At 41.0% G+C, this 11,960-nt stretch overlaps 1 protein-coding gene across 1 annotated transcript in view; it reads left to right on the top strand.

Moving 5' to 3' along the window:
• myo15b (myosin XVB) overlaps nucleotides 1-11,960 on the top strand; it is an 81,915-nt gene that overhangs the window by 23,076 nt on the left and 46,879 nt on the right. The window contains exons 25-29 of the mRNA XM_044178562.1: nucleotides 2,619-2,681; nucleotides 2,987-3,044; nucleotides 3,138-3,262; nucleotides 4,217-4,312; nucleotides 4,410-4,645. Of these exons, the coding sequence (XP_044034497.1) occupies nucleotides 2,619-2,681; nucleotides 2,987-3,044; nucleotides 3,138-3,262; nucleotides 4,217-4,312; nucleotides 4,410-4,645 (578 nt within the window). The remainder of the gene's footprint in view (nucleotides 1-2,618; nucleotides 2,682-2,986; nucleotides 3,045-3,137; nucleotides 3,263-4,216; nucleotides 4,313-4,409; nucleotides 4,646-11,960) is intronic.

The following is an 11,960-nucleotide window of genomic DNA, read 5'->3' as shown; positions in this document are numbered from 1 at the left end:
AAATTTCAATTATAGAGGTAAATGTTGGACTGATGACTGCTGTGCCCTAAACAATCTATTGGGTGTGTTCATTCTCGTACATATTTCAGCAATGGCAGCATCTTCCTTGACAGTATTACAGCCACTTTATAAAATCTCATTCCTTTCCTTTAACTAGCATTCTTATCTTCCAATCTAATCCTGTAACTTGGGCACACCCTGCGTAAACCTCAGCCACACTCCGGTCTCGGACTTCAACCTCTCTCATTGAAATTTGAAGCAGAACTGCATCTCTCCTTCCGCCTTCTGAAACCTGCCTATCTGACTTCCAGCTCCTCAGCTCTAACAGGTAGGCTACTTTTTACCCTCCGCATCAGATCACATGCAAGAATGCCTTCAGCCTATTCGTTTATTTCCCTTGAGAAATAGTTTGCACCATGAAATCTCGTGAACAATAGAGATTGCGATAGTCTGTATCAGGTTTCAAAATAGTCTAGAAACACTTGTTTCAGCTGGTGCTTCCTTCATCTTTTTCCTTTTCTTGCCTTGGCTGTAAACTCAACTGAAACTGAAAATGTTGTTCTTTTTGTTAGTCCTTTTGCTTCAGTTGTATTACTGTCAGTCTATTTGGTGTTATTGTTTTATGAGGCTTGGACTATGAACAGTGGATTTGTCAGACTCCTGCTCACAGACTGCAGTTTAACTGATAGATTTGGGGCCAAAAGTGACATCAGTCAGTGTCGTCTTTTTCAGGTACAATATGAATATTGCAGTTTGATTTGTTACATATTTATTGTGGAACTGTTTCATACTCACTTTTTGTCTTTCATTCTTAGCTTTAGAGTCATATAGGTAACACTATTTTCCCTAGAAAGGAACCATCTATGTAACTAGATTTTCTTAGAAAGCTTCCTATAGGATTGTGTCATTGTGTGGTAATAACTGGGGAAATGGAGACAGTGTGCACTTGGTTCGGTTTATTAATGCCAAGTAACTGCCAGTGTAACCCAGAGAGTCTTTTAGTAAGTACACAGCAGGTCAGCCGAACGTGCAACAATGTCAAGTATTGTTTTTCTATGTGGTTGCATATAACAGACAAGCACACATTTCAATATAAAAAGCAATAATACAAGTAATATTTACTTGGGATTTAATTAATCTCATTAAAAGGCTATTTACACATCAGTTGTTAACTTGAAATAAGGAGTACTGCTCAGCCTATTAAGACAGTTGCATAATCTCTTCTGTGGCTATGGAGGAGCTTTAAAAGTATGAGAAAATCATCGTGATGGTGTCATCAGGTTCTCTGCTTGGGTTTGGAGTGTAAAATTTTTTATCAGATTTCCTGAATTATAAACTGCATGTGGAGTTTAAAAGTAGTGATGAAAGAGTACTTGTATAAAACTGTACTTTGATAAAAAGCCACAGTGGCCCTAAATGTGGCTGGAAAGGAGGGACAGGGAGACAGACTGGGACACATTCAACATGTATCGTTTCCAGTGTCAGCTGAGCGCAGAGTGTCACCTCTCTGGACATGGAGCTCTCTGCTTGGATTTTGATCATTCTGTATTTAATCTGTCTCTCATGAGTCCCCCAACTTTTTAAAGTGCAATACTAAAGTGCACATGAGTACCCTGTAAAGATTTCAAGTGTTCATTAGACATTTCATATCATATCACCAAAGTCACGGATTCATCCTCTGGGGACCATATACGTCTGTGGAAAATTTCATGGCAGCCTATCTAATAATTGTTGAGATATTTCAGTCTGGACCAAAGTAGTGGACTGATTGACCAACACTGCAATTCCTAGAGCAGTGGTAGGCAAAAAGTGGCCCGTTGGGCTAATCTGACCCTCCAGCAAAAATATTGAAAAATGTAAACTTTCATAGTTTACATTAAAACCTTTAGTTTTCCCAATAAATATGACCTCATAACATCTAATACTGGACCCACATGAAGAAAAGCATGCAAATAACAGATACCGTGTCTCATTCTGTGCCAGGCTATTTGACCAGTGCATGTTGCTGAACGGAAGTCTAATAAATGTAGATGTGCTCACCCATGTTTAATTTGAACTGCATACTTGACATTTGTTTACAGTTTAGGCATTTATCCGATACCTTTATCTAGTAAGATCAACAGCAGATTCAACTACTGACCATGAAATATAAATGTACAAATACTTTTAATACTAGGAAGGACAGAGATACATGGGATGGTTTTGATCATCACCATAATCATATGAGTGCCACTGTCCTGCTCTCTTTAAACTGTAAACCTCTGGATTAAAACCTAACTTTCTGGACTCTTGGAACTGTGTGGCCTGTTGTATGAGGCGGAGCAACAGGACTGTGGGTGTTGCAGGAGTATATAACAAGATGTGTAACTAAGAATAGGATTGAACACACTCCTCAGGCAGAAATGAGGGAGTGTTGAGTGTGCTTGATGTACCTGGATAACAAGAGGATAACTCACCTGAGGCGTTACACACTGAATTAGCAACAAGCTTCAGGTGACAGAAACAAATTCAAGGATTAATATGATTTAAAGATCGTGCTGGTCGCAGTATGATTGACTTACTGGCGTGTGTGTGTGTGTGTGTGTGTGTGTGTGTGCGTGTGTGTGTGTCAATTTCAGGAATTTCACGAGAAGAACAAAGTAAAGGCAGTGACAAGGACTAAGTCTGTCTCTCCGGGAATGGTAAGGGAAAAAAATGACCAATCTAATCCTGTATCATAGAGATCCTGCTGTAACATTCATCAGAAATACAAATTTCAACCTCAGTAGAAGGTTTCAGTCGTAGTCATCTGGACAATGTTTTCAAATTCAAGACGTTTCGGCTCCCATCCGGAAGTCATTCTCAATTGTTCACAATTAGAAACCTTTTTTACGATGGAACACTCCTGGACGAATGAGGGACTACACCGCCCTCAGTAGAAGGACCAACCTAGTTTGTCTTGTGGTAACCGCGCTGTAACGTCTGCTTCATGTTGTTTTCCGGTTAGGATGTGGGGTTGTTGGAGATCCCTGCTGAGCTGTCAGCCAGACTTCGCAGTGCAGCAGGTCAGCTTCATAAAAAGCTCAATTGATGGAAAGATTTGATAATGCCATAGTGTTTTGTTAGTTTGTGATTGTTGTTCTTTCCCTCTCCACCAGTGCGGCAGCATGCGTCAGGGGTCACAGAGGTTGCACCTCCTCAAGTGAAGGCAGAACACAAGCTCACCCTGCCTCTGGATATAGACAGATACCCATTCTCTCGCTATGCCAAGTCCATATTAAAGGTGAGCAAGCTTGGAGCACACACATCCACATATTCATAATCCAGTCCTGGTTTATTACACTATAAATCCTGCTCCACCTCACACTTCAGAGCTGCTACAATAAGCTATAAACACAACACTGACATATTATCACCTTCTTCTCAACTGTATCATACACTTATTATGGCAAACATGTTAGCAAACAGTTGCCTGTAGTGTTTACACATCGAGCAGACACAGAGTAACATTAGCATTCATTTGGAGTGGTATTTGTGTCCCCCTGATGAATGTAAATACAATATTCACTCTCCTTTTAGCTCTGGTTTGGTCTTCACCAACTCCTGAGAAAAATATCTGGCTTTGTGCTCTGGTTTAGCAGCTAAATATATATTTAGCTGCTAAAGCAGAGCAGGTGCTGAGCAGGTAGTGTACAATGTGTTTTTAGAGCTTTTTCTCTGAAAACAGTTGCCTTCTGCTGCTGCTGGAAACCAGAGTGCTGAGAGTTGTTTTCATAGGACATGAGGTCGATTTATGGCAGCTTAAAATGCCTGTGTGTTATTGCTCATTAAATTGTAACATAAGTGTTAGCCAATGATCTACCAGGGACTCAATGCAGACTTTGTTGTTTGTTTGTGTTGATATTAATGGAAAGTCCAAAGTCCAATGAACCATTCTATTCCCATGATGTACTTAAATCAGTTTTATATGGAGACTTGTTGAGATTCATTCAAAATATAATTAAATTCTTACAATAGGATGAACTCATTATACATGTCTAAAATGCTTTCTAAGAAACGTGTCAATACTGTGACTTGAACCAAAGCAGAAAATCATAACTACACAGGCATTAGGAAAATAGTGCCTGAAAATTATTATTTGTATTGAAAACATGGAGAATCATCTTGTACCAACATATATGAAATAAGAAGGATTGTATTTCCTGTCTTTATGAGTTTCCTCATGCTGTGTCCTCAGGATACATGGTGCCAGCCTCAGGGATACCCCCTCCAGAGACCCCTAACCCCTCTGGAACCTGAAGATGCCAGAACTGCCCTGGAGATTTACAAATTGGTATATAGGAGTGATTTTATTAGATTGTGTTAGAATACATTAGATTGTTTTTACTCTCATTTGTTTCATTTATAATTTTCAATCCTTTTCTCCTCAGATCTTACGGTTTACAGGTGAGTCAGACCTCAGTGGCTGGCAGGAGCAAATGTTGGGTAACTACATAGTGGAGAAGGGTCAGAACCGGCCAGCCTTGAGGGATGAGATCCTGGCCCAGTTGGTTTATCACATGTGGGGCCTGCAGGAGGAGAAGGACAGTCTGAGGGGCTGGCTGCTGCTGGCCTGCTGCCTCAGTGCCTTTGCCCCCTCACCAACACTGGAAAAACCCCTGCTCAAGTAGGTGCTAGGCTTTCGTTAGCCTTCTATTACCAACAGGGGTTGGTGGAGGGTAGACTGTGCACCTTTATAGGCTAAGCTAAATCTAAATGGTATTAAGTCATACTGTGCTTTTTTGTGATTATATATATCATCCTTGAAATTGTTTGTTTGTTTCTAGAAATCTTGGTGAAAATCGGTGCACTCTTTAGGTTGCTTTCAGCCAATTCATCAAGTGTCACCGGGTCAAATCTGGCATGCATTGCTAGTGTTGTTTTTATACTGCCACCAGGGGCGCCAAAGTCATACATTTTCAAATTCTACACGTAGTGTTTAAATAGATTGTTATACTGTGATCTTTTGTTGTGCTTGTTTTGTAGTGAATGTTCTGTAGTGATGGCTCATATTGCATTTTCATTTGTAATCTAAGGCTCTTCAAAAAGAAAAGTTCCATATACAGTAATACTACTACTGCTACTAACAGGAATAATTTATAACTGTTGCATACACACAAAACAGGGCCTGGAAGAGGCATACGCCACTTCCCATGCAAAAGTTGTGTAAAAAAAAAAACCTTGATGGGAGGAATGTGCGCACCTGTAAGTAAAATCTGTCCCATGCGTACGAACATTTTGGAAACAGGGAAAATGGGCGATGCAGATGGTAAGGTAGTGAATTGAAGCCAGATTGTATAATGATGCCTCTCACATTTAATATCACATGTTAATTATAGATACACGTTATCAGAAACATTCAAACCAGCAGTTTGAAAAAGATATAAGCCAACTCAAATCTTAAATCAAAGTCTGCTCATGATCAGCAGGGGCACTGATGAGCAAGACATAGAGTAAGACGTGTTTGATTAGGGCTCCTGCAGAACTGCTAATAATTCGACACTGCAACGGTATCCACAGCATAAAATCCTATTTTAATTGCATACGCATGTCACAAATTAGAAAAGTTTGATACTGGTTGAGAATCTTGTGCATTTCGGACCCGGTCCTCCAGTACCAGGCCTAAAGCCTTGGTGCCAAGTACTCCTGGTAACCTTGACCAACGTGCTCCCTGGGCAAAGCCAGAAGCTACAAACATGAACTCAGACATGAAATCGGACATTCTCTCTTCCGTGAGGTCAGACATATCCTCTGTGATTAACCTGAAATTGAATGCGCTGGCAGAAGATTTTAACACACTAAAAAGCGAACTAAAAGAACTAAGAGTTGACATTGTGAACAACACCACTGCCATCCACTCTGAAATCGAGGAAATGAAGGGAAACATTAGAGACGTTGAGGAGGGGCTCTCAACCTGGTCAGAAGAGGTAATCTCTCTTCAAACCAAGGTGAATGATCTCAAAAAGGAAGTGGAAGACTTGAAAGGAAAATGTGAGGACATGGAGGGACGGATGGATCGTGTGAGTCCCGGAACAACCAGACTCAACACCCACGGCAATATCCAAACTGCTAAGAGAGACACTTCAGATGGACAGAGATGTAAAAATCGACCGCTCACATCGCAGCCTTGTGTTGAGAAGGCCAGGAGACAAACCTTGTGCTATTATTGCAAAATTGCACAACAAAGGAGACTGTATGGAGATTTTGAGAGAGAGTCTGAGATTAAACCCCATTTAACTACAATGGGAATCCAGATTACACGGCCAGTGTCTCCAGAGCAAGAGCAGCCTTCACGGATGTCCGAAAAATACTCAGAGGGCGACAGGGAGTCTGGTACGGCCTGCTGTTCCCAGCCAGATTCCTGATTTCGCACAACTGGGAAGAGAATGAATTTTGGGATGCAGCAGATGCCATGGACTATAATAATTCCAGGGACAGAGACTGAGACTTTACACGTCCATGAGGAAAGAAACATCGCTTGATAAGTAAAAGAGTCTGTGTACAAAGTAAGATCTCTCCTATCCCTAAAATTTCAGTCCTCCGTCTCACATACTCTTAAATGGATAGTTTGGGTATTTTGAAGTGAGATGGTATAAGGTACTTATTCATAGTCAGTGTATTACCTACAGTAGACGGTGGTCAGCTTGCCCCCAGTTTGGAGAAGCAGACAGGAGTCCCGACGGGGAAGCAGAGCAATGCACTGCTGTGGATGAGGGCAGCAGCAAAACATATTTTAGCCACATACAAAGGGCCCACCTAAAAAAGTTTAAGCTTCTAAGTTAAGTTTAAGTTTCTAAGTTAAGTTTAAGTTGTCTGCTATATTAAGAATATTTTCACCTTTTTCTTTGGCACTAACTGTAGAACTTCCATATTCCTTCCTCTTTTTCCTTAGTTCCAAAAGAATAGTTTTGAGCCTAAGGAACCAAGCGACTGAGGTCTTGAGTTTAGTCCACTCAGAAAAGTAGTTCATGAGTTTGGCAGTTGCACCTTTGTGTGTGATAATGACATTAGCCATTGGGTCCCTTTTGACCTCTGGGTCTTCTGAGGAAATGGGCAGTGGATTGAATGGTCTTGGCCATTCCACCTCTGGCTTTCAAAGAAAGTCTGGGCCCTCAATCCACCTCCTACATGCTAGGAAGTTATCCATAGACAGACCTCTGAAGGCCTTGTCAGCAGGATTGTTCTTTGAGCTTATGTATATCCACTGAACAACATTTGTTGCTTCTCTTATAGAAGCCACTCTATTTGCCACAAAGGTGTGAAATTGTTCTCATTATTGATATACTTCAGCACGGTCTGACTGTTAGTCCAGAAGCAAGAATTTTCCACCTGAAGTGGTAATTCCTTGCTCAGCATTTTGTCAACTTTAACGGCCAGCAAACCAGCGGTAAGTTCTCTATTCCCGTGCAATATTAGTTTTCCCATGTTAGTTTTTCTTATTTATTGTTATTGATATTATATACCTCTATTACTCTCGACAGTACATGCACCTCTGCTTATTACTTACTACTTATTTTATTACATTGTATTATTATACTGTGTTATCATCATCAATCGGTAAACCCACTTGGTACTTCACTTTATCTTATACTTATACCCACCTGATACTTAATTTATTTTCTGACCTGTTTTTAGAGTGTTTTATAGTGTATCATATTGTTTGCTAGTACTTTCTCCTGTGTGCACTGACATAAAGGCGAGCTACTGTAACAAAGAGTTTCCCTACGGGGATCAATAAAGTATTTCTGATTCTAATTCTGAAGTTCAATTGTTTGTTTTAATGGTGCGACTCTGGCTTTGCCCAACATGAATGCAAGATGTACCTTCTTATCCTGGTTCTCCAGCCTCAGGTAAGACACTGTGCCATAACCATGGTCGCTGGCATCTGTAAAGTGGTGCAGCTGTGCATGTAGGGTCTTCTGAAGTCCTTTGGCTTAATGCAGCAGTCCACCTTAAATTCTGCCCCCTTCTCCAGGTCCAGCAGGCATCCTGTCCATTGTTGTGAGAATTTCTGGGGTATAGGGTCATCCCAGGACATGTTTTTTCGACACATTTCTTGCAATAGCAGTTTTGGTAGCAAGATGAATGGTGACAAGATTCCTAGTGGGTCGTAGATGGAACTGACAATTGAAAGAATCCCACGTCTGGTGTGTGGTCACTTTTCCAGTGCAGGCTTGAATGTGAAAGTGTCACTTTTAGTGCACCAATTCATTCCAAGTGCCATTTCCACAGGCAGGTTGTCTGCAGCTGCCTGGTTGTTTTAGACCACTTTACCTCAGGCATAGATGACAATACAGCCCAACTGTTACTGCTACTTTAACAGCTGCAAAGATTTCAGACAATCGTCCACGTAAAAGTTGTTGTAGATGGTTTCAGTCACTTCCACATTGCAGTCCTCCTCAAAGCGTAGATGGCACAGCTCAGTGATGAAACTGCTCCAAAGATGTGTACCTTCATTCTTGTGTTCTACTGGACTCTGTAACATGTCTCCCATGGGCCACCACAGAAAGCGGAGGAAATCCACATGCTTTTCTGATACCTTTATTTGGTGGAACATAGCCTGGACGTTGGTCATCAGAATAACATTCTCCTGTTTAAATCTTATTAAGACACTAAAGAGAGAGTTGGTGAGGTCAGGACGTTGCAAAAGTTGACAGTTCAAGGAGGTTTCTCTAAACCCTGCTCCACAGTAGAAAACCACTCACAGGGTTTTCTTCTTTGGGTGGTACATCCCATGATGAGTGAGATACCACACACTGTCGTCTTTGTAGTGCAACTGGTCTTGAGACTTCTGCGTATCCACTGTCAATCATCTCAGTAAGAAATGCTGTGTACTCCTCCTGGTTGGTCTTAGTTGTTTCAAACTTTCTTTTGAGACTTTGAATGTGCTGTTCAACTATGCACTGGTTGTTTGGCATAGTGATGTCATCCACTTTAAAGGGTAAGTCCATGCAGTAATGACCTCCCTGCATGCAAGTGGACTTATATCTCCATGAACATCAGGTCCATCTCCTGCTTCTCCTCCAGTGCCTTCTCATTGAAATATTGGTTATACTGAGAGACCAACAGCTCCTCCAGCTTCTCTGGCAACAACCACTATTGCCCCTCAAAGGAACGGGTCCTCACGGCATAATCCACATCCATCACCTTGGCTGTTGATTATTTCCCAGGGTTTCATGAGTTTTGGCACTTTAGTCCCGATCAAGATTTCAACATCAGTGTCCAATTCTAGGATCCTGATATTCTCTGAGATATTCCCATTTACCGTCCAGTTTGGACACCTCCAGTCCTGTAAGGATTTGGCAACCTTTTCTTGGCCCATATTGCGCAGCAGAATGTTGGTCTTTGTGCCTTGTAGATTTAGCTTCTTCATGAAACTATTGGTACAAAATGTTGATGTACTTCCAGGGTCTAAGAAGGCATAGGTCTGCAGCACCTTATCTACCTTCTTAGATTTCAATTGTACTGGAACAATGGAAAGGGTATAGTCTTGGTCTCCGGCCCCAGTACAACCACATGCCTAAAGAGATATTGCTCCTGGGTAGTGGTTTGCTCCTGTTTACAGCCTTTATTTGGTTGTTTGGTCGTACATCTGAAATATCACCAAAAAGTGGATGAGATAAGATTTTGACTTGGTTCTCCAGAACGTTCACCATATCTGGGAACGTGGCCCTGTAGCCTCGTCGTTCTTGTATCTTGCAAACTGTAAACCTCCATCTTTCCCGCAGCTTGTAGGGCCACTTCACTATGCCTCATATTTGATGGAATGTTCAATTCCTCCATGTATTGTATATCTGTCAGTGTTACAGCAACCTCTTAGAAACAGCGCAAATTCCTGCTGCACATGAACATCCTCTGCTTTAATGACAGGCCATCCAAATGCTTTATCCATATAGGTTGTTGCTATTCTGTGCTCTTTAATATCCTTGTTTTGATGTCATATGTAGGCCGCTTCGCATCAGTTCTTTGGACTGCCCCCTGGTGTATTGTTCCAGAAAATACAAACAGTCTTGATAACTGCTGATTCTCTCTTGAACACATTTGTAGTGAGAACAGCAAGGGGGTGAATGTCTCCCCACATTCAACAACACACAGCAACATAGTTTACGACGGGTGGAAGATGGGGGAAGGTCTGAATAAACTCTGGGCTTCCCCTCTCAAACAGTAAAGGTGTTAATTTGGATACTTGCCAGACAAGACCAGAACTTTCCACCCCGGATGAAAAGACATGTCTTATCATGCTAATGGAGAAAAAGCAAAATTTAAAGACAATAAATTGATTCTCTGGATTAATTTAACTAAAGGAGGAGAAACAAAAAACATATTCTCCTCCCTTATCTGTCTCTCTCTCTCTCTCTCTCTCTCTCTCTCACACACACACACACACACACACACACACACACACACACACACACACACACACACACACACACACACACATGCAAACCAACACCCTTTTTTTCCCTCACCCCCTGATGTTAACATTGTCACATTAATCAGCACATTTCCTTCCTTCCTTGTATATTTACTTTTGGTCACACATCATGTGCGGATGAAACAGGTTCTTGAGCCTTGATCCAAAGTCATGGTGTTCCCCTTTGGCACAAATTAATTTGCTTTTGGGTTGAATTTGAGTTTTTGCTCTTTAAGTTCTTTGCTCTCAGAGAAACTCCATTCCATTTGAATAGGCCTTGCAGCAGCAGCGGCTATTTGATTTAGATTTTAACAACAGGCACATTTCCCTTGGAAGCATATCTCATCAGTGGCTAGTGTAGGTTATCTGAAGGATTTTGCACCATCACATATAGATGCAGGCTTTAAAAAGTGGTCTGATATGGACTCAGTTATTTGCATCAAATTCTTCAGAATGGGGAGCTTAAGTCATTTGAACAAATAAGACAAGAGTTCACACTCCCAAGGACTGAATTTTTCAGGTATTTACAGCTGAGACACTTTCTTACAACACATAAGGAATGGGATAATATGAAAAAAAAGCCTACTCCAATAGAACAGTTCCTCACAGAACTCCAAGTTGGTAATGAGGTTAGAAATGTAATCTCTAAAGTATACTCGATATTCCTCTCGTTAACCCCAAACAATACCTTACGAATAAGGGACAAATGGGAGGCTGAAATTAATGTAGATATATCTCTAGATGCCTGGAGGGAGTTGAAATGGAAAGTTACAACAAGGTTTTTTTCGAACTCTGCAAATAACAGCAAAGTGGATTCCAACCAGTGCTGGAGAAAATCTGGACCACAAAATGGAAACCACACTCATATTTTTTAGTCATGCCCAAAGTTAAGTAATTTCCAGAAATACGTGTTAGACGCCCTGAGAGAAGTGTTCCACCAAGATATCCCCAAAGATCCAAAGACAGAACCGTGCCATCCCAGTACAAATACAAGTAGGCTACTGACCACTCTGGGGTTTCTGGCAACTGGCTGTTACCAGCGGGAATTAGCCGACAGGTGTGTGTTTGATATGATAAACAATATATAATGTTTACCTTTCTGCCTAAAGCTCCTTTTGGGAATAATATCATTCTGTTAAACTCACTGCATTTTCTTTTGTTTGTGACCCTGCTGCTTTGGCCATCAAACAGTATGTGCTTTCTTTCCTCCACTTCACAAGCACCTCAATTTCTGTGTCAGAAATTTTTTTTTTTCCTCTTAGCTGTTGTTGCCATGATTCATCGTAAGCAGGCTCATTTATATGCATCAATATTCATGTGGTGCTTTGAACTGATCATTTTTGGTTGAATGTGGACATGTAGAGAAATGCAGTAATGGTTTTACATTACACCCATGTGGTGCTGTGAAAAAGTAACTAAAATTAAATATCCACTCACATTTTAAGCTTGTGAAATTTATTAAAAATCACTGATTTCAAAATACCTCACAGGTCTAATAAAAATAAAAAACAAGACAAAAGTTAGGCAG

This window comes from Siniperca chuatsi, linkage group LG20 (assembly GCF_020085105.1).
Source record: "Siniperca chuatsi isolate FFG_IHB_CAS linkage group LG20, ASM2008510v1, whole genome shotgun sequence".
Taxonomy (NCBI): Eukaryota; Metazoa; Chordata; class Actinopteri; order Centrarchiformes; family Sinipercidae; genus Siniperca; species Siniperca chuatsi.
The sequence above is the reverse complement of the archived record's forward strand: the minus strand, read 5'-3'. Positions and strand labels throughout refer to the sequence as shown.